The sequence below is a fragment of the Staurois parvus genome, unplaced genomic scaffold (assembly GCF_062004578.1).
Source record: "Staurois parvus isolate SC_StPar_1 unplaced genomic scaffold, SC_StPar_1.0 ptg003662l, whole genome shotgun sequence".
Lineage (NCBI taxonomy): Eukaryota > Metazoa > Chordata > Amphibia > Anura > Ranidae > Staurois > Staurois parvus.
The window spans coordinates 31,992-53,633 of NW_028321458.1; the positions used below are offsets into that span (position 1 = coordinate 31,992).

Genomic DNA, 21,642 nt, shown 5'->3' on the forward strand with positions numbered 1-21,642 from the left:
TGGCGGGGAGGGGGATGGGCCAGCAGTCAGGAATTGTAACAATCATAGACGGCCCCTTCCTGCCTTTCTGGATGTTGGCTAGCTGTCAGTAAATACTATGAAGATGAGATGGGCCTGTCTGTCTCTAATCTCCAGTGAGCCTCGTACTCCATCATAATTTATCTTTGTAATTGGCTGTGAAGGGGCCCAACAGCTGTGAAGGGGCCCAACAGCTATGTATATCTTTGCATGTAAGATGTAGTTTGGAGCAGCCAATCTCCAACACAGGTAGTCAGTTCTTTGAGCTGTTGATGGCGCCTGCATAGTTCTGGAGCCAGCGCAACTTGGGAGAACCAATGTCAATGACCTTTTTAGTGGTCCGTAAGGGTAGTATTCTTCCCCAATGTAAGGGACATTCTTCCCACTGACCCCCAATGTAAGGGACATTCTTCTCACTGACCCCCAATGTAAGGGACATTCTTCCCGCTGACCCCCAATATAAGGAGTATTCTTCCCGCTGACCCCCAATGTAAGGGGCATTCTTCCCGCTGACCCCCAATGTAAGGGGCGTTCTTCCCACTGACCCCCAATGTAAGGGACATTCTTCCCACCGATCACCAATGTAAGGGACATTCTTCCCACTGACCCCCAATGTAAGGGACGTTCTTCCCGCTGACCCCCAATATAAGGAGCGTTCTTCCCGCTGACCCCCAATGTAAGGGACGTTCTTCCCGCTGACCCCCAATGTAAGGGACGTTCTTCCCGCTGACCCCCAATGTAAGGAGCGTTCTTCCCGCTGACCCCCAATGTAAGGAGCGTTCTTCCCGCTGACCCCCAATGTAAGGGACGTTCTTCCCGCTGACCCCCAATGTAAGGGACGTTCTTCTCACTGATCACCAATGTAAGGGATGTTCTTCCTGCTGACCCCCAATGTAAGGGGCGTTCTTCCCGCTGACCCCCAATGTAAGGGGCATTCTTCCCGCTGACCCCCAATGTAAGGGACATTCTTCCCACTGATCACCAATGTAAGGGACGTTCTTCCCACTGACCCCCAATGTAAGGGACGTTCTTCCCACTGACCACCAATGTAAGGGACGTTCTTCCCACTGACCCCCAATGTAAGGGACGTTCTTCCCACTGACCCCCAATGTAAGGGACGTTCTTCCCACTGACCCCCAATGTAAGGGACGTTCTTCCCACTGACCCCCAATGTAAGGGACATTCTTCCCACTGACCCCCAATGTAAGGGACATTCTTCCCACTGACCCCCAATGTAAGGGACATTCTTCCCACTGACCCCCAATGTAAGGGACATTCTTCCCACTGACCCCCAATGTAAGGGACATTCTTCCCACTGACCCCCAATGTAAGGGACATTCTTCCCACTGACCTGGTGTGTGCCACCACATTCTGGTGTAGATACAGCCTGTCCCGTGGTATGTGCCCCCCCCCCCCTCCATACTGGTGTAGATACAGCCCGTCCTGTGGTGTGTGCACCCCCCCCCTCTCCATACTGGTGTAGATACAGCCTGTCTTGTGGTATGTGCCCCCCTCCCCTCCATACTGGTGTAGATACAGCAAGTCCCAGGGGTATGTGCCCCCCTCCCCTCCATACTGGTGTAGATACAGCCCGTCCCGTGGTGTGTGCCCCCCCCCCCTCCATACTGGTGTAGATACAGCCCGTCCCGTGGTGTGTGCCCCCCCCCCCTCCATACTGGTGTAGATACAGCCCGTCCTGTGGTGTGTGCCCCCCCCCCCCCTCCATACTGGTGTAGATACAGCCCGTCCTTTGGTGTGTGCCCTCCCCCTCCATACTGGTGTAGATACAGCCCGTCCTGTGGTGTGTGCCCCCCCCCCTCCATACTGGTGTAGATACAGCCCGTCCTGTGGTGTGTGCCCCCCCCCCCCCCCTCCATACTGGTGTAGATACAGCCCGTCCTGTGGTGTGTGCCCCCCCCCCCCTCCATACTGGTGTAGATACAGCCCGTCCTGTGGTGTGTGCCCCCCCCCCCCTCCATACTGGTGTAGATACAGCCCGTCCCAGTGGTGTGTGCCCCCCCCCCTCCATACTGGTGTAGATACAGCCCGCCCCAGTGGTGTGTGCCCCCCCCCCTCCATACTGGTGTAGATACAGCCCGTCCTGTGGTGTGTGCCCCCCCCCCCCCTCCATACTGGTGTAGATACAGCCCGTCCTGTGGTGTGTGCCCCCCCCCCCTCCATACTGGTGTAGATACAGCCCGTCCTGTGGTGTGTGCCCCCCCCCCCCCCCCCTCCATACTGGTGTAGATACAGCCCGTCCTGTGGTGTGTGCCCCCCCCCCCTCCATACTGGTGTAGATACAGCCCGTCCCAGTGGTGTGTGCCCCCCCTCCATACTGGTGTAGATACAGCCCGTCCCAGTGGTGTGTGCCCCCCCCCCCTCCATACTGGTGTAGATACAGCCCGTCCTGTGGTGTGTGCCCCCCCCCCCCCCCCTCCATACTGGTGTAGATACAGCCCGTCCTGTGGTGTGTGCCCCCCCCCCCCCTCCATACTGGTGTAGATACAGCCCGTCCCAGTGGTGTGTGCGCTGCCCTCCATTCTAGAAAGCAGTCTTATGTCTTTACATCTAATGAAGGTGAGGGATTTGTTGTCGGAACTACAAATTCTAGAACAAGAGGACCATGGCCTGGCCTTTGTCCATGTCAACTGACCTGCAACCTCCCCAGCAAACCCCGTCAGTGGTCCATCACCCCTCCTATATACAGTGCATTTCCCCATTCACACTAATCCAGAGCGCTCTGGAGTCAACAGTAGTTTATTGTCCTTCTCTTCCCAGCCTGTCCATTCAATACACAAGAGCCCAGGATCAGTTCCTGCCAAATCCCGGGAACCATCTATTCACATACAGGTATACAGTGCTCTGCTGCTCACAAAGGTGCGTTCACTCTTCGGTGGAAGGCTAAAACCCTCATTAGGGCTTGTTTACACTTGCTTCAAAATGTGGCACTGGACACGCTTTTCTAAAGCGCTTTAAATGTCAATCAAAGCCCGTCACTAAAATTAAAATATGGCTGCCTTACAGTCCTGTTCACATGTTGTGTTTCTTCAAAAATGATCCCCCGTGTCATTTTCTTGGTGCTTCAAAGTATCTCCGAAGCCTCCAGAGAAGTCTGACAAAGCTCGATAATATCATCTGCAGCTTTTAATCAGTTAGGTTTGCTTTGTTTTGTAGGTATTGCAGATATGAGATATCCCAGAATGCACAGAAACCAGCAAATGAACTGGAAAGATGTTTCCGGCAGTCACTTCCGGTTCATCTGTATATATTCCAGGTGTGTGTGGTGCAGACGTCACATCTGGGGTGGAGCAGCAGGCAGGTGAGCGGGGTCCGGACTGAGGAGAGGAGTGAGCGGCAGAGGTGGGGGATCGGAGCAGGAGAAACTAGCAATGTCAGAAATGGTGAGCAGGGTGGGGGCAATATACCGGGAGGTGGGCAGGGACTGGAGAGAGAGAAGGATCCACAGAGCTGGCGGTTACTACGGAGTGGAGGATCCGCAGAGTGGGGAGTCACTACTGAGTGGGGGAGCAGCAGATCTGGGAGTTACTATTGATCAGGGGATCCACAGAGCTGGGGGTTACTACAGAGCTGAGGATCAGCAGAGCTGCAGGTTACTATTGAGCGGGGGATCCGCAGAGCTGGGGGTTACTGCTGAGCTGGAGATCAGCAGAGCTGGGGGTTACTGCTGAGCTGGAGATCAGCAGATCTGGGGGTTACTGTTGAGCAGGGGCTCTATAGAGCTGGGGGTTACTACTGAGGGAGGGGGGGGGGATTACTACTGAGCTGGAGATCAACAGAGCTAGGGGTTACTATTGAGCAGGAGATCTGCAGAGCTGGGGTTTACTACTGAGTGGGGGATCCACAGATTTGGAGTTTACTATTAAGCTGGAGGTCAGCAGAGCTGGGGGTTACTACTGATCGGGGGATCAGCAGAGCTGGGGGTTACTACGGAGTTGGAGGTCAGCAGAGGTGGGGGTTACTATTGAGCTGGGGATTACTACTGAGGGGGGTATCAGCAGAGCTATGGGTTACTATTGAGTGGGGGGATCCACAGATTTGGGGGTTACTACTAAGCTGGGGATCTGCAGAGCTGGGGTTCTAGTGGGCCTCTTTAAAAGGCATAGAAAATCCCACATCCAGAGCATTTGCCAATCTTCATTAACCCTTCAGAGAAGCATGTTGAAGCGGGAGGCGCTATAATGTTTGTTAAGGTTGAAGCGAGTGTAAATGAGCCCTTAGGTCGAAGGTCACAACCACTCATTACTGTATGGATTGTATGCTCTGTGACCTTCTCGGCTATGGAGTCTTGTGTATGGGGGAATTGGTCCTGGTTCCTCTCTACTAGATCAGCAGAAACTCTACGGTGTAGCTTCAGAATGGGGGACTGGCGTCTGGCTTTTTTTTTTTGATATTGGTCCCACCATGGGTGAGGGGTTTGCTGACATCCTTGTATGAAGAGTGATTATAGGGCGACAAATGATGGGGAATGAGCAGAGCGAAGGAGAGGAATGATTTTATTGGAAATCATGTATCTGACCTGAACTAAGTCGATGCACCTTTTTATAATACACTCGTGTCTGTTAGCTAAATAACATAAATATCGTTCCAAGTTAGAAGCCATCCGCCAGTACAAGACCTAATGAGATGTAGAAGAAGACCCCATCCTAAAGAGGACCCATCGCCCCCTTCAATTCCATCCCGTCTCGGCCTATGAGACCTCTGGGATCAGGGAGTAACACCCCCTGGCACCTTCTCCTTTGACCCGAATGTTCTGGAACCCTCTCCAGACCACACGTCCCCAATCTCAGCCATATAGAACATGGGGCCTACCCCTCAGGATGAAGACCAGGTCTGGGGCTTCAGCCGTTGTCCGGCCATTTCTATATACACAACAATTGTGAAGAATAGATTGTCTCGTCTCCCCCCCACATTAAACATACAGCCTGTTCTGTTAGGAGTTGGGGGGTTTTTTTGGTTAGGGGTTCTTTTTAAAAAACATACATCTGTTTCAATACATACATATTTCCTTCATCCAGCTGTAAAACACATGGAAATCTGAAGACATTACAAAAAAATAATAATAATAATTAAAAAGAAGATCCTGTGTAGGTAATACAAAGATGCGCAATCCAAATACTTTTTTTTTTTTTCTTTAGCACCACCTCTGGTTTTTGGTAGCAGCAGAAGCACCATTTACAATGATTCTCGGTTTGTCATTGTCTCTTGAAGGAAAAAAAAAAAATAAAGAATAGTCTGGATTGCCCTGGCGTGGCCTGCGGGGGTGGGGCACAGTCTCCGCCTACGAGGGGCACTCTTTGGTGTTATGACCTGACTCGGCGTTGTGCTTCAAGTCGATGGGCTGGTGCAGCTGGTCGGAGGGCCTGGCGTTGAGGATCACCAGGTTCTTGATGCAGCCGGAGATTCCACTGGAGAACTTTCCAGCCGTTGTCAGCTGTACGTCGGGAACCCCGCCTGCCGCAAGAGGAAAAGGAGGTCAGAGATCGTACCGGTAAGACAGAAGGTCTTGTCCGTCATGGTTACTGTCTGGACAGAAGTTGTGGTCAGAGAGGGAGACTCTCTGTATTGGGGCATTTACTTCTACCAGAGACATTCTCCATTCATGGTCCTGGTCTTCTCTACAACAGGTCAGTCGTAATCTCCCCAACCATCCCAGATAGGTTATAGGTAGGTCGTGTCCCAGCCATACTGACCCTCCGGCAGAAGTCAATTCTGCCATAGGTAGAGGTTGGCACAAGGAAGACATACAGTGAGACACAGCTACCGGTTCTGGGGTGCTGGTACCCACAATCCTCCTCTTACACCCATCCCAGGTGCTTGTATGTGATGTCACATGTGAGAGGCAGATCAGCAGGGACCAGCACCCTAGAACAGGTAGCTACAGTGCTGCAAAAAAAAAGTATTTACCCCCTTCCTGATCTGTTAGCATATTTATCACACTTAAATGATTCAGATCATCAAAGATAACCCTTAACTTGGGGGTTTGGACGGACCTTTCCCCCTAATAAATGAAATAATTATTTAAAAACTGCATTTTGTGTTTATTTGGGTGATCTTTATGTCCTATCAAAAATTTGTTTGGTGATCTGAATAATTTAAAGTGGTTGTAACCCTAAAAATAAATTTAAAAAAAGCAGGGGCCTCCAAACTATGGCCCTCCAGGTGTTGAGGAACTGCAAGTCCCATGAGGCCTTACAATACTCTGACCGCCACAGGCAAGACTCCCAAAGACATGATGGGACTTGTACTTCAACAGCTGGAGGGTCATCGTTTGGAGACCCCTGCTTTAAATACCACAGCACTTCTGCGGTGTAAGTTGTCACTGTCTATGCTGTAAAATACCTGGTTGATCCTGCCTGTTCCTATGTCCCCCCCTAGGTGTACTGACCACGGTAATCATGGATGCTGATCCATTATAGTGTGGTCAATGAACATGCCTCTGTCATCCCGCTGTATGCTCAGTCTCCCTCCCTGCCCATCGTGCGTGCGCGCATGTATTTCACCCCCATGTTAGGGGTCAGGATGTGCTGTTTGCTCTCAGGTTCTATCATGAAAATTAGAGTTGTAGTCTTGTATTCTATGAAGGAGTGCCACCATTATACAAGGAGCTTTGTTGCGTACGTCATATATGTGCAGCATTGGTGTTGCGTGTGGGAGGATGGAAGGGTACATGGACTCAGCCTGTCTACGTGGAGGATGATCCTCCAATAGCATTCAGCTGCAGGATGAGGCCTTTGTCTATAAACTTTCATAGTTTCTAAGAGCATGGTGATCTGTCAGTGCGAACTCACCAATGTAAACGCTCCCCTTTGTGTCCACCATGATGTTTTTACCGGGTGAACTTCCAGAGACGACGTCCTCACCATCCACCTGTATAGATCCGGACTTCCCTTCCCTGTGGAGAACAAAGGCGGATCATATCTCACAGTTCCGTATATTAAACTGCATCTGGAGGAAAGTGGCCACCATTCCTGAGCAGGCAACCATGTTTATTCCTGAGGTCAGTAATGGTAAAAGTCAGGATCTGATTGGGTGCCTCGGTCAAGTCGGGATCTGATTGGGTGCCTCGGTCAAGTCGGGACCTGATTGGGTGCCTCGGTCAAGTCGGGACCTGATTGGGTGCCTCGGTCAAGTCAGGACCTGATTGGGTGCCTCGGTCAAGTCGGGACCTGATTGGGTGCCTCGGTCAAGTCGGGACCTGATTGGGTGCCTCGGTCAAGTCGGGACCTGATTGGGTGCCTCGGTCAAGTCGGGATCTGATTGGGTGCCTCGGTCAAGTCGGGATCTGATTGGGTGCCTTGGTCAATACAGATTTTTTTTTTTTTCTTCTTCCCTTCAGTTCTTCCGAACGATCTCTCAGTCCTGATCTTTAGAGCTTTCTGTCTTTGCAGAGTTTATGGCCAATCTCCCCCTTACACGATGCTCTCCAGGCATTGAGCAGCCCATACAGGACATTGGCTGTGTAATGTACAAGGTCGTAGGAAGGGGCATCACTGGGAGCTGAATGGACTGTGGTTGTGTAACGCCCTGCAGTCTGCATTACCAGAAATGAGATAGATGGCAGTCACGTAGCGCAGGGGACTGGACTACTAGAAGTGGAACAGATGGCAGTTGCATAGGGCAGGGGACTGGACTACTAGAAGTGGAACAGATGGCAGTTGCATAGGGCAGGGGACTGGACTACTAGGGCAGGGGACTGGACTACTAAAAGTAGAATGTAGCACAAGGGACTGGACTGCTAGAAGAGGCACAGAGGGCAGTTGCGTAGGGCAGGGGACTGGACTGCTAGAAGTGGAACGGATGGCAATTGTGTAGTGCAGGGGTCCGGACTACTAGACATGGAACAGAGGGCAGTCGCGTAGGGCAGGGGTCAAGACATCTAGAAGTGGAACGGATGGCAATTGTGTAGTGCAGGGGTCCGGACTACTAGACATGGAACAGAGGGCAGTCGCGTAGGTCGGGACTGGACTTCCAGAAGTGGAACAGATGGCTGTTGCGTAGGGCAGGGGACTGGACTTGGCTTCCAGAAGTGGAACAGATGGCAGTTGCGTAGAGCAGGGGACTGGACTGGGCTTCCAGAAGTGGAACAGATGGCAGTTGCGTAGAGCAGGGGACTGGACTGGGCTTCCAGAAGTGGAACAGATGGCAGTTGTGTAGAGCAGGGGACTGGACTGGGCTTCCAGAAGTGGAACAGATGGCAGGTGTGTAGAGCAGGGGACTGGACTGGGCTTCCAGAAGTGGAACAGATGGCAGGTGTGTAGAGCAGGGGACTGGACTTCCAGAAGTGGAACAGATGGCAGTTGTGTAGAGCAGGGGACTGGACTTCCAGAAGTGGAACAGATGGCAGTTGTGTAGGGCAGGGGACTGGACTTCCAGAAGTGGAACAGATGGCAGTTGTGTAGAGCAGGGGACTGGACTTCCAGAAGTGGAACAGATGGCAGTTGTGTAGGGCAGGGGGTGACATCATCATGAAAGCTACATCCACTTACCGGATGGCGGTGATTTTGTGCCATTCACCATCATTGATGGGATCTTCTGTCATAATGTTGGCTTCTCCGCTGCCCAGCTGGTAACTGTAGAAGAGACCAGAACTGTATGAATTCTGAGGGCTGGCAGTTCAGCAGGGCAGATATACTGTATGGGGTCCTGAACAACCAATCAGATTGCAGTGTTTGTATTATAGGTAAAAAGGGATCAGAGGCTTCATATTGGCCATAGCTTTTCATTGCACTGGCAACACAGCAATACCTGGATTCTGGCCCCGCCCATCTCCTTTAGGAAGGGTGGGGGAGGGTCTTCTCAGGACCCGCAGGGGTCAATCAATTAATTTTTAAAAAGGTTCAATAAAAGTTTTGTTTTATTTGTGGTTTGGAGATGCTGCTTAGCGGGAGGAACATTCTCTGGAGAGATCGCATAGCAGCATTCCAGTTACATGGATGGGGTGGACATGGGAGGAGTCTGCTATGGACAACCCTCTTCCTTTCCTGCACTTTCTATTGGCTCAGCTCCGGTCTTATCCCACCCCTGAGGGCCGTTCACAGGACAGATCTTACCTGAAGAGGAGGTGACCGTCCTTCAGGCCAAGACTGATGAAGTCCCTCTCCCGGCCGCCTTCTCTTACCTCCTGCAATACAAACATTGATTGAACCGTGTGAAGTGACGCTACTGCGGGGGAGGAGAGAGAGGTTACTGAACTATTCCTATTGGCCCGTTCTGCATATTCCTACAGACACGAGAAGCCCAATATAGAGATGTTATACAGCCAACGAAGCGGCGTGATGTTAAATCTGCAGTTGGGGCGATTATTGTTTTGCACAGACAGAAGCGATATTATGTCCAAATACTGAACAAGGGCCTCGGGTTTATAACGCCGTGCAAGGAGTGGAGGCGGGGTGCAGGAACGCAGAGCAATCTGATTGCAGCCTTCTGATTGGTTGGTATGTGTTGGTGCACTTGGCTTCATTATATAAACCATCATCGTGACGGAGCGGAGGTGGCGGACCTGAGGTGATGGGGCGGAGGCCTTTGTTTGGTCAGAATTATGGACCCATAAAAGATTGAAGTACCTGATTAGTATCATGCAGGCCATGCTGAGACCGGAAGGCTTCCTGGGGGGGGAACGTGATGAGAGATGGAAATCGAGGCTTTAATCATGGCAGCATGTAGTTACATTGATGGCGGTTTTTACACGTGACCCGTCCACCCCTTGTATTGTACCATTGCCTGGGCGTGACCCGTCCACCCCTTGTATCGTACCGTTGCCCCGGCGTGACCCGTCCACCCCTTGTATCGTACCGTTGCCCGGGCGTGACCCGTCCACCCCTTGTATCGTACCGTTGCCCGGGCGTGACCCGTCCACCCCTTGTATCGTACCGTTGTCCGGGCGTGACCCGTCCACCCCTTGTATCGTACCGTTGCCCGGGCGTGACCCGTCCACCCCTTGTATCGTACCGTTGCCCGGGCGTGACCCGTCCACCCCTTGTATCGTACCGTTGCCCGGACGTGACCCGTCCACCCCTTGTATCGTACCGTTGCCCGGACGTGAACCGTCCACCCCTTGTATCGTACCGTTGCCCGGGCGTGACCCGTCCACCCCTTGTATCGTACCGTTGCCCGGGCGTGACCCGTCCACCCCTTGTATCGTACCGTTGCCCGGGCGTGACCCGTCCACCCCTTGTATCGTACCGTTGCCCGGACGTGACCCGTCTACCCCTTGTACCGTTGCCCGGGCGTGACCCGTCCACCCCTTGTATCGTACCGTTGCCCGGACGTGACCCGTCCACCCCTTGTATCGTACCGTTGCCCGGACGTGACCCGTCCACCCCTTGTATCGTACCGTTGCCCGGACGTGAACCGTCCACCCCTTGTATCGTACCGTTGCCCGGACGTGACCCGTCCACCCCTTGTACCGTTGCCCGGACGTGACCCGTCCACCCCTTGTACCGTTGCCCGGACGTGACCCGTCCACCCCTTGCATTGTACCATTGCCCGGGCGTGACCCGTCCACCCCTTGTATCGTACCATTTCCCAGGCGTGACCTGTCCACCCCTTGTATCATACGATTTCCCAGGCGTGACCTGTCCATCCCTTTTATCGTACCATTGCCCAGGCGTGACCCGTCTATCCCTCGATTCATACCATTGTGTGGATGTGACCTGTCCGCACCTTGTATTGTACCATTGTGTGGATGTGACCTGACAGTTCCTATTAAAGACACGTTGACGAGTTCTCTGAGGTCATGTGTACAGAGGACTTTGTCCCTTATCTGCTCCAGTACATTGTCATAACAATATGGCGGGGGTGATAATGTGACATACTGAGAAGTATGAGTGCATGGTGCAGGATTCCCTACATAACGCTGGAGCTCATCTTCCCAATGCCATTCAACAGTATGGAAAGCAGGAGAAAAGGCAGCATGGAAGAGATCTCAGAAACGTATGATCTGCTGTCCGCCATCATCTGTACCCAACCATGGCGGCTCTTCACGTGTCTTATACATATAGACTTAGCTGGGTCTACATTTACCTCCGACAACAAACCAAAACGGAAGCCTTGGGCACAATACAACCTTAAAGATGGAGGAGATCTGGAATGAATGCTGCTTTAAAAGCCAAGTTCTGAGGATTGCGAGGAGAACATGTGCTGGAGCATGCAGCTATACCATAAACATGGGTGAAACGTGTAACATGTTCCAGAAGCTGAACCTAAAGGGCTGATTATTGGTTGGCTGCCCGGGTTACCTGACAAAGTAAAAAAATGCAGAAACATACCATTCCCTGCCAAAAAATGATGCCATCTGTAGACGTTGTCCGGATCTCCAACTCGATCGTCTCTGGTGCATCTGGTCGGCTGAAATGGATTGAACTTATTTGGCATTCTAATATACAAATACTTCTACGTGGGAGCGGAGTAAAACATGACACGATAAAAAGGTACAAATGTTTTATAATTATATGATGTTAAAGAACATCTGACAATTGCAACCACCTGGATATTGCTATTTAATCCCCACAGTAAGCCCCAGCAAGGGCTCCTATTGGTCTGCGTGTCAATGATTGCCCTGCCACGTGTTAATGTGGCCATGGATTTATCTGTGTAGCTGACCCCATTGTTGTACTCCACCACCAAGTCATGTCATAGACCAGGGGTGGGCAAACTTTTTGACTTGAGGGCCGCAATGGTTCATATATTGGACCCGGGGGCCGGACCAAGAGTAGATGAATGATGTATGTGTCATCCATAGTAAGTATAGTAATATTCCCCCATAGTAAGCATAGTAATTCATCCCCCATATAGTAATTCATCCCCCATAGTAATTCATCCCCCATATAGTAATTCATCCCCCATAGTAATTCATCCCCCATATAGTAATTCATCCCCCATAGTAATTCATCCCCCATATAGTAATTCATCCCCCATAGTAATTCATCCCCCATATAGTAATTCATCCCCCATAGTAATTCATCCCCCATATAGTAATTCATTCCCCATATTAATTCATCCCCCATATAGTAATTCATCCCCCATATAGTATTTCATCCCCCATATAGTAATTCATCCCCCATATAGTATTTCATCCCCCATATAGTATTTCATCCCCCATATAGTAATTCATCCCCCATATAGTAATTCATCCCCCATAGTAATTCATCCTCCATATAGTAATTCATCCCCCATATAGTAATTCATCCCCCATATAGTATTTCATTCCCCATATAGTATTTCATCCCCCATATAGTATTTCATCCCCCATATAGTATTTCATCCCCCATAGTACTATTCCCCCCCAAGTAGTAAGCCAAGTCCCCCCTGTGTCAATTCACTTACCTTTGCTCCACGCGTTCCTCTCGCCGTGTTCCCGCGCCGTTCCGGTCTTCAGGGCAGACTGTGAGAGGAGCCTAGCTCCCCTCCCCTCACGTTCGTCACGCTGCCCCGCCTACACACATCCTGACAGCCACATCCGCGGGCCGGATTAAAAGGTCCGCCAGGCCGTATACGGTCCGCCAGGCCGTAGTTTGCCCATTGCTGTCATAGACTCTATCCAAACAAAACGACAGGTCCTGCACATAAGTGTGGTGGGCTAGTGGCGAATCTTCATATGTAATGCTTGTGTATGCGGCACAGAGATACTTCAGACCTGGATGCCCTCTTAGGACTGAGGTTGTCCCAAACAACAACTACAAAAACACAAACAAGAGAAGACGCACCATCCTAGTGCAATATCCTGTATGACATGTATTCATAATCTGCATGAAATATACTCACAAACCATGTAGAAATGACGGTGATCCAAGCTACTAATCCATAGCACAGGAGTACCCAGAGCATACTCCAGAGCTTAGAAGAACTCCAACCAGGGTCCTACAAGAGGAGGGGTATCTGGCGCACTTGTTCTTATCCAACTGCGATCCTAGCTGACTTACGTGTTTCAAGGGCTAAACGCTCTTCATCAGGGCCAAATCTCAGGGAACGCGTAACCCAGCTAGGATCCAGGCTGGAGTGCTTCTTAGCTCTGGAGAACTCAGAGTCTGATGAACTCCTGTCCTATGGATTAGTAGCTTGATATGCTGCCATTTCTACATGGTTTGTGAGTTTATTTTATGCAGATTATTAATACATGTCATAAAGGACAGACTAGACCTAGCCTGGTGCGGCCGCTCTCGTTTATGGTTTTGTGGTGTCATAGACCATCCTGGATCTGGAGAAATGGGGTGATTGCATCTTTCTGAGCATAAGTTCTCAGAAAATCCCCTTCAGGTCAAATGTTTCCAAAGCCCAGGAAGACGTTCCTGAAGGCGGAAGATTCTGAACTCTCACTATGATGGGACAAGTCCTGAAGTCTGTGAAGTCAACATGCTTTGTAGAAGCAGCCAGACGGGGCCTCTTACCTGCGAGGGAACATCTGCCTGGGTAGAGCTATGTAAGAGTCATCAGAGAAGTATGACCCATATACTCCCGGTGCATCTATAAAAAAAACAAAAATATGGAAAGTGTGTGATTGGTGGAAATAGTGACATGAGACCTTGATGACCCAATCATTGGAGACTCCATGCAGAAAGGGTTAAAGGCTAGGGACCGTCACCCCAAGTTGGAAGGAAGAAACACAACTGGTCCAGCAAAGAAGTTAGCAGAGGGAGAGTCTGATGAATGGGGATCGTATGCAGGCACCGGTCTGATTATTGGGTGAGGTTACATCGGAACACCCTACCAGTGAGTCCTGACTTCCTCATCATAGCTAAAGGAAAATGTCAATATTACAAGGACTCACTGAAAATACACACCATCCCCTATATCTCTATCCACCCATCCCCCTGTATTAAAGAATGACCACAAAGAGCACCCTATCTCAAGATATAAAGAAGATAAAATAAATTGGGGATACAATACCGTTCCCCCCACTCCCTTCGTGAACTCCATCTTCCAGGTTTGTAGAAGCTGCTCCTGTACAAGTGCAAATAAGCTCATTAACAACACAAACTTGGCAAAGCTGCTAATCTACAGAGCACAGTGTGGGCACCATGAGATGGCCAGGACTACCAGCTTATGGGGTAAAATCTCCCCCCTCAGAAGAAGGAGAAGACAGTGCAAGACTTCTCTTCATATTGGGCACCATGAGATGGCCAGGACTAACACCTTATGGGGTAAAATCTCCACCCTCAGAAGAAGGAGAAGACAGTGCAAGACTTCTCTTCATATTGGGCACTATGAGATGGCCAGGACTAACACCTACGGGGTAAAATATCCCCCCTCAAAAGAGGGAGAAGACAGTGCAAGACTTCTCTTCATATTGGGCACCATGAGATGGCCAGGACTACCACCTTATGGGGTAAAATCTCCCCCCTCAAAAGAGGGAGAAGACAGTGCAAGAATTCTCTTCGTATTGGGCACCATGAGATGGCCAGGACTACCACCTTATGGGGTAAAATCTCCCCCCTCAAAAGAGGGAGAAGACAGTGCAAGAATTCTCTTCGTATTGGGCACCATGAGATGGCCAGGACTACCACCTTATGGGGTAAAATCTCCCCCCTCAAAAGAGGGAGAAGACAGTGCAAGAATTCTCTTCGTATTGGGCACCATGAGATGGCCAGGACTATCACTCCCCACTTCCTGAGGATCACAGACACCTACGAGTGTAAAATCTCCCCCCTCAGAAAAGGAAGAAGATAATACAAGACTTCTCTTCATACTGGGCACCATGAGATGGCCAGGACTACCGCCACCCACTCCCTGAATACCAAAGCCACCTACAAATGTAAAATCTCCCCCCTCAGAAGAGGTAGAAGACAATACATGACTTCTCCTCATAGTGGGCACCATGAGATGGCCAAGACTACCACCTACGGGTGTAAAATCTCCCCCCTCAGAAGAGGGAGAAGACAGTACAAGACTTCTCTTCATATTGGGCAACGCGAGATGGCCAGGACTACCGCCACCCACTTCCTGAATACCAAGGCCACCTACAAATGTAAAATCTCCCCCCTCAGAAGAGGTAGAAGACAATACATGACTTCTCCTCATAGTGGGCACCATGAGATGGCCAAGACTACCACCTACGGGTGTAAAATCTCCCCCCTCAGAAGAGGTAGAAGACAATACAAGACTTCTCTCCATAGTGGGCACCCTTCACATGCACAATGAGCCCCTGTGTGCTGGATAATGTACTGCATCATATGTGGCCTGGGCTTAAAGGAGAGCTCTTGATAAAGACTCCAAAATACAAGTGACACTTTAATAAGAGTCTGCTGCGAGTTCTATGAATACACCGTGAACTTCATGAAGGGGCTTGTAAGGGGACAACCATTAAAGATGGATCCCAGGCACAGTGTATTTTAGAAATATTTACATTGGTCCAGCTTGGAACTACGTATACAGTATACCATACTTGGCCAACGCCCCTTGAAGTTGGAAGTCACCAAAGTAGACACAGCTCCTACAGTGATCTTTACTTGCATCCGGGTCCTGTGCTATGCGGCCAGCCTGATGCATTGTGAATACAGGAGGTCGGCCACTTGACACAGTTGCAATTCAGAGAACGCTTTCCATTTTCTGAATGAATACAAATCATTCTCTGATTGGATGACATGGAGAAGTGGGGCTATGACATCTTGCTCTTCATTTTGTCCATACTCAAAAAACTAAAAGTATTCTCTGAATGGCAACCATGCCCATTGGCCAACCTCCTGTATTCACAATGGATCAGGTCGACTATTTGGTATGGACGCCAAAAGCTAGTGGAGATCACTGTAGTAGTGGCGTAGTAGAGGTGTCCACTTCCACGATTACATGTACATATGTACCATGCCTAGAATACATCTTTAAAGTCTGACAGGACTATTTTGAGAACCCAAATGTAGAAGACTGAGATGGGAAATCAGCCTTGGGAAGTCCGCCAAAGGACAGACTTCCCAAGGCTGACATTTGATTACACCAGACTTTGGGTGGAGTAAATTCTCTGCTAAGTGATTGGTTGAGAGTCCTTGTGAAGCGGGGAAATCTAGCTGTAGCTCAGGAATTATTGGATTATGGAAAGTTGGTGGAGAAATTATCCAGAGCAGCTTCAAAAATAGGATTCAATGTCTGTCATGGAAAAACAGGGAAAGTATTAATTCTGACCTTTTTATCAACGGCTCCACAATCTACACCTATTCCAGAGTGTCATACATGGGGCAAATCTTCAAGATTTGCCTCATGAAGAGATGAGAACTCCGCCTGTTTCCGTAACTCCCGGGGCGTGTTTACATTTGCTGCCCCTTCAAAACGCGATCTGCGCTCACCACCACACCACAGCTCCGTGTCTTGCATGTAGCTACAAAACACCCCCATTCCGTTGAACTTATTTTTTTCTGTGCTGTGTTGCGTTTAGGAAGGCAGACTAGGAGAGCGGTAAGACCACGGCTCAACTGTCTTTCTTGGTGTCTCCATGGCAGCACACGCCATATGTATCCTGCCATGGATAGGCACCAGAAAAGGAAAATTATGGAAAGGTAAGTATTACATTTTTCATTATTTTTACCACACCCCTGGACACAAAAGTGTGAACAAGCCCTTAATCTGACAAAGATCAGTATGTGCACCTTACGTATGGCTGAAGGAAAGGTGATTACAGAGACAAACGTGCAGGAGAGAGCAAGCACAACACTTCTGATCAAGGAGAGCCCTACAGAGCTGGTCTGTAGCAAGCATTGCAGTTGTAGTGCCTGTGAAATCTGAGTATGTACGGGTCCTGCTTCCCTTACAACGAACATCGTTCCCGGTTCTCACCTGCCTCGCAGTATGTTCCAGAAAAGCCCTCTGGGCAGTGACATCGGTTGTCCTTGCACACGCCCCCATTTATACATGGATTTTGTATCTGACAGCGATCTTCATGAGATTCACAGCGATCACCTAAAAGATGAAAAACATCAGGATTTGTGGTCACACTTTGGTCAGCTTCCAGCCTGAGACACCAAGACCAATACAAAGCCAACCAGGGAAGCCTCCTGAGCTCATGTCAAGGTTCAGACTGCCTGAAAAGCCTTTAGTAGCCCCAGGACTCTCAAGGATTGATTCTGATGATGAAACATAGTTGGCTGAGGTTCCCCAACTTGTCTGGATTCTGTACCCACCAAGGCTCTACATGGATTTTTTTTAAGGTTCCCAATGTCTGTGAGGGATTTCTTTTGTAGGGAGTTCTCGTAAATCCAAACATACTACTATGCTGATAGCTCATTTGACTGCTATACAGATGGGTTGGGTCATGTATGAATTGTTGGTTCATATACTTCCTCTCCATGTGTGAAGTGGCCATGCGGCTCTCTACAATGGACAAGACTTGGTGGTGATGGAACTCCATTATGTTCATGAAATGTCACGCAAGGTCTTCTTTGTGCCTCAAAGTTTGGCTACACTCCAAAGTCAGCTAAAGAAAGGGGTGGGGCTTAGCATTACCAGAAACCAATCATGGTCCTGGAAAGTTAGGCAATAATTTATGTTGCAAAATTTGTCTGCACTGTAGATGCCAGCTATGTCAAGGAAATGTCTGGTAACACCTTTTATTTGTGTTGCTGGACTACAGAAGGCATTGTTCACCATAGAGGAGATGTCTATGGGGTGTCTGACTAAAGACCCGTGTCATCTTATATAGCTTCTGTCACTATGCTAGACATGAGCATGGAAAAGGAAAAGCTGATTGGTTGTCAGGAGGAAAACCTTATAACCAATCAGACACATTCTATGACATCAGAAGGATTCATTCACGGTAGAAGAGAACTTCTGTGCAATTTTGTCTTCTCACCTTTGAAGCCATCGCGGCACAGACACTGGTACTCGTATTCCCCGGTGGGCATACATGTTCCCCCGTGCAGGCATGGCATGCGGTCACACGGAGAGCTGTCATAGCACTGGCTGATAGCTTGACTTTCTAGGAAGCTGTAAGAGATGTCCACTTTCTTGTTATTGATGGAAACCTACAGGAGATAAAACAAAGAGAAGTTATTCCAGCGATCTGACTCCTCCCCCGAACCTAATCAACTACATCTGACTGCAAACCTCAGACAAAATGTGTATTATCATGGCAACGGGGAATATATTATTGTGGCAATGAATACTATTACAAGCAATCCAAGAATAAAAATCACGATGAAATACAGTCATGCCATAAAAGCTTTGCTGCCCCTTCCAATATGCCGTATCATCAGAACTGAGATCCGTTACTTCTGGAAGAAGACATGTTGGCATAGTGCGCTGAAAGATATCTCTGGACTGGCAGCTTCTGGTCACCTTCTGATGTTGTATCTACCATGGAAAGGAAGCATTGAATGTGGTCAAGGAACTCACCTCTCCGATGCAGCCCTGGTACGGCTGAGTGATATTGACCGCAGGTGGGAGCTCCACACTGCTGTCCACACCACCGAGGTACATCTGTGTCTTCAGGTTGAGGCCTTGACTTTTCCCTGGAGAAGACCTCTTCACTGGTGAACCGCCATTAACCTGGAGAGTTCCGTCCTTATTGACTCTCTCTGCAGATGCTTTGTGCCATTGTCCCAGAGGGATGGGGTCAGCACTTCTTAGGATAGCCAAGCCTAAAGACAGAACCAGAGAAATGTCATGGCTTCCCATCCTATAACTGTGATGTCTAATGACTGCTCACTGAATGTTCCTTATCATCCTCATAATACTGAATATGACACTGGTGAACATTTCCCCTCCCCCTCAGTTTAACCTGTTTCAGCGTAATAAACATTCTGATTTTACATTCACAGAATTATTTCTCTCGTTTATCTCTGAAGTTTTTGTTTTTTCCATCATCTCTTTCAGTCCAGTTTGCAGAAGAAGTGTCCCACCAACTGTTCCGTGTTACTGACTATAAACTAGGGTTGGTGTATTCCTGTGTGGGGTTTCTCCATGTACACCATATACTGTCCACTACACTTGATGAGGCACTTGGGGAATGGTCCGGGATGGACAATACTGCGATGAGTTTGGTCTGTGGTGAACATCTGTTTTTGCAGCGGTGGGAATGAGCATTTTCCCAGTCAGCTTGGATCAGTAATTATCATTAGGTTGTAACATTCTTTAAACCGCTGAACCCCTAATTTTGTTATCAGAGCTCCTTGTAATTAAAGAACATTCTTATCCTTTGTTTAGAAAGCTCAGCTATATGACAGAGTGCTGCAGATCATCCAGTCCAAGTGCTTACCTGATCCTAGCTCATAGCGGAATTCCAGATGGCCTTGAGCCATGGCCAGAGACACAAAGTCTTCCACAGGAGCTCCTTTTCCTGCACTGAAGAAGATGAGACCATCTGGGGAGAGGGGCTTAAACTCCAGATCCACCCTCAGGTCATTATGGATGTTGGTGAGAGGAGGGTAAGAGATGAAAGACGTTTCTCCATTGAATGACGGCGTGTTCACCATGACTCCTGTTAGGAAAAATGGACATCTCTATGTAAGTGGGTGGGATATTGCTTAAAAGCTAATCAATAATATCTAACAAATGGAGTCTGCAGCTCTCTAGGTACGATGATGAAGAGTGTGTGTATTGGGCCAGCAGGTCACATACCGTCCATGCATTTGTCTCCAGATTTGCCCAGGTGACAGCGGCAGGTGTACCCTAACCCATCGGCTCGATTGATGCAGGTAGCTTCAGGTCCACAGGCACCTGTAGGAGAAAGTAGAAAATGCTGAGAGGGGCTGTGAGGCACTGGAAGTATGAGACACCATTTTCATTTCACAGGAAGTACCTGGATGGCAGTGCAGGGCCTGGGAGTGCTCACAGTTACTGCCAGCAAAGCCAGGAGGACACTCACACACATAACTGCTGCTCTCTGAATCCCGACAGATTCCACGATTCTAAAAAAAAACAAAATCGTAAAAGACATTATCAGGTGCAAAATCACTGAAAAGTCTTGTTAAAAGCTCTAGGTACCAGGAGAGTGAGGAAGAAAAATAAAACCTGGAGGCAAAGGACAGCTCAACAGGAGAATAAAATTCAACCAAGAGACCTCACAATGATTGACCGAGCCCAATCACAAAGAGATACAGAAAATATGGGCAAAGAAGGAGAAATGTGTGTCCAGCTCATCTTAGTATATTGGAAGTACGTATATGAGCTCCACTTATTGACAGTTACAATGGCTTTACTTGGGAAAGCCTGGCTCTTTGCCTTTGGTCGTACCTTGCAAGGTCGGTCTCTACAAGTCGGGCAGTTAGAGATGCCATTGGTGCTCAGATCCAGATCCTTGAAAATGACCTCTTCTCCCTGCAGAATGAGCTGCCGGACACAGCCTGAGAAAGAGAAAGAAGGCCATGGATGAAGTAGAGTCCATCAGCCGGATAGTGGCATATATGACCGTTACGGAGAAAGCTGGTGGATGGATTTCTCCTTACCAATAAAGCCTTTGCTCAAGCCAGTCTTAGAAACAACCTCGTAGTTAGGATAACCTCCTAGGTAGAGCTCCTCGTTCAGGTCCAGACCCTGGAATTTACCCTGAAATGCAGAAAATCCAATCAGAGCAACCCATTTCCAGAGAAACCAACAAGACCTTGCTAAGAGAATTATGGGTTGTAAGCTGCAGAGTTCCACCTTGTGTTCTGTGATAAAAGAGGTCACTCTCATGGAAGTGTGTATTGAGGAGCAGTGAGCCTGTTACCTGAGACGTTCCATTGATGGGAGTTTGGTTGTCCACCACAAGTGATCCTTGGTTCAGGTTCCTGTACAGTGTTATGGTATGGAATTCACCCAGGCTGATAGGAATAGGATAACGGATTGTCGCCATTCCTGAACCGGCATCAAACCTGCAATAAGATATCACAAATCATGAGACACCGGAGGAACTCTGCAAACTCAGACAAAAGTGTAGTAAGGGATGTGAAAATTGTGAAGAAGATAAAAGAGGACAACCTGAAATATCAGTAGGAGAGTGACCATCGTCTGCCAATAGGTAAATAAACACCAAGAACAGACCTTTTGTCCGTGATTAAGGGTCTTATTGATTATCGGTACGGAATCAAATAGAGGAAGCACCAAAGCAACACAAATTGTGGGTTTTAAGTTGCCTCGAAGCTGAAGGCCTCAATCAAATAGGGGAAGCACCAAAGCAACACAAATTGTGGGTTTTAAGTTGGCTCGAAGCTGAAGGCCTCAATCAAATAGGGGAAGCACCAAAGCAACACAAATTGTGGGTTTTAAGTTGCCTCGAAGCTGAAGGCCTCAATCAAATAGGGGAAGCACCAAAGCAACACAAATTGTGGGTTTAAGTTGCCTCGAAGCTGAAGGCCTCAATCAAATAGGGGAAGCACCAAAGCAACACAAATTGTGGGTTTTAAGTTGCCTCGAAGCTGAAGGCCTCAATCAAATAGGGGAAGCACCAAAGCAACACAAATTGTGGGTTTTAAGTTGCCTCGAAGCTGAAGGCCTCACCTGAACTCCGGCCGTCCTCCCACCAAACCGAAGGACATAAAGTCTGCTCCACTGCTCTTCTTCTGCCCGCTGTAGATCATCATTCCTACAAGAAGGAACACACCACATAGAGACACCCATTGTAACACAGTACACGCTTCATACATGACATCGATATCTCCAGAACGTGGCATGCAAGAAGCCACAATCTGCTCACCAATGATGGGC

At 49.0% G+C, this 21,642-nt stretch overlaps 1 protein-coding gene across 2 annotated transcripts; it reads right to left on the reverse strand.

Annotated features, from left to right (window-relative positions):
• Window positions 1-4,515: 4,515 nt before the first annotated feature.
• On the reverse strand, window positions 4,516-21,591 carry LOC149427549 (basement membrane-specific heparan sulfate proteoglycan core protein-like). Of its 2 annotated transcripts, XM_089667908.1 has the most exons (17): window positions 21,436-21,591; window positions 20,666-20,810; window positions 20,403-20,502; window positions 20,191-20,300; window positions 19,757-19,865; window positions 19,576-19,674; window positions 19,214-19,435; window positions 18,352-18,596; window positions 17,810-17,981; window positions 16,798-16,920; window positions 13,924-13,977; window positions 13,425-13,500; window positions 11,307-11,385; window positions 9,090-9,160; window positions 8,526-8,609; window positions 6,828-6,931; window positions 4,516-5,490 (listed from the first exon to the last, which is right to left on the reverse strand). In XM_089667908.1, the coding sequence occupies exons 1-17, from the start codon at window positions 21,579-21,581 to the stop codon at window positions 5,318-5,320; spliced, it is 2,112 nt and encodes a 703-aa protein (XP_089524034.1). In that variant the 5' UTR covers window positions 21,582-21,591; the 3' UTR covers window positions 4,516-5,317. The 2 variants fall into 2 exon arrangements, with proteins under 2 accessions (XP_089524034.1, XP_089524035.1); XM_089667909.1 differs by lacking the exon at window positions 13,924-13,977.
• Between the last annotated feature and the right edge of the window lie 51 nt (window positions 21,592-21,642).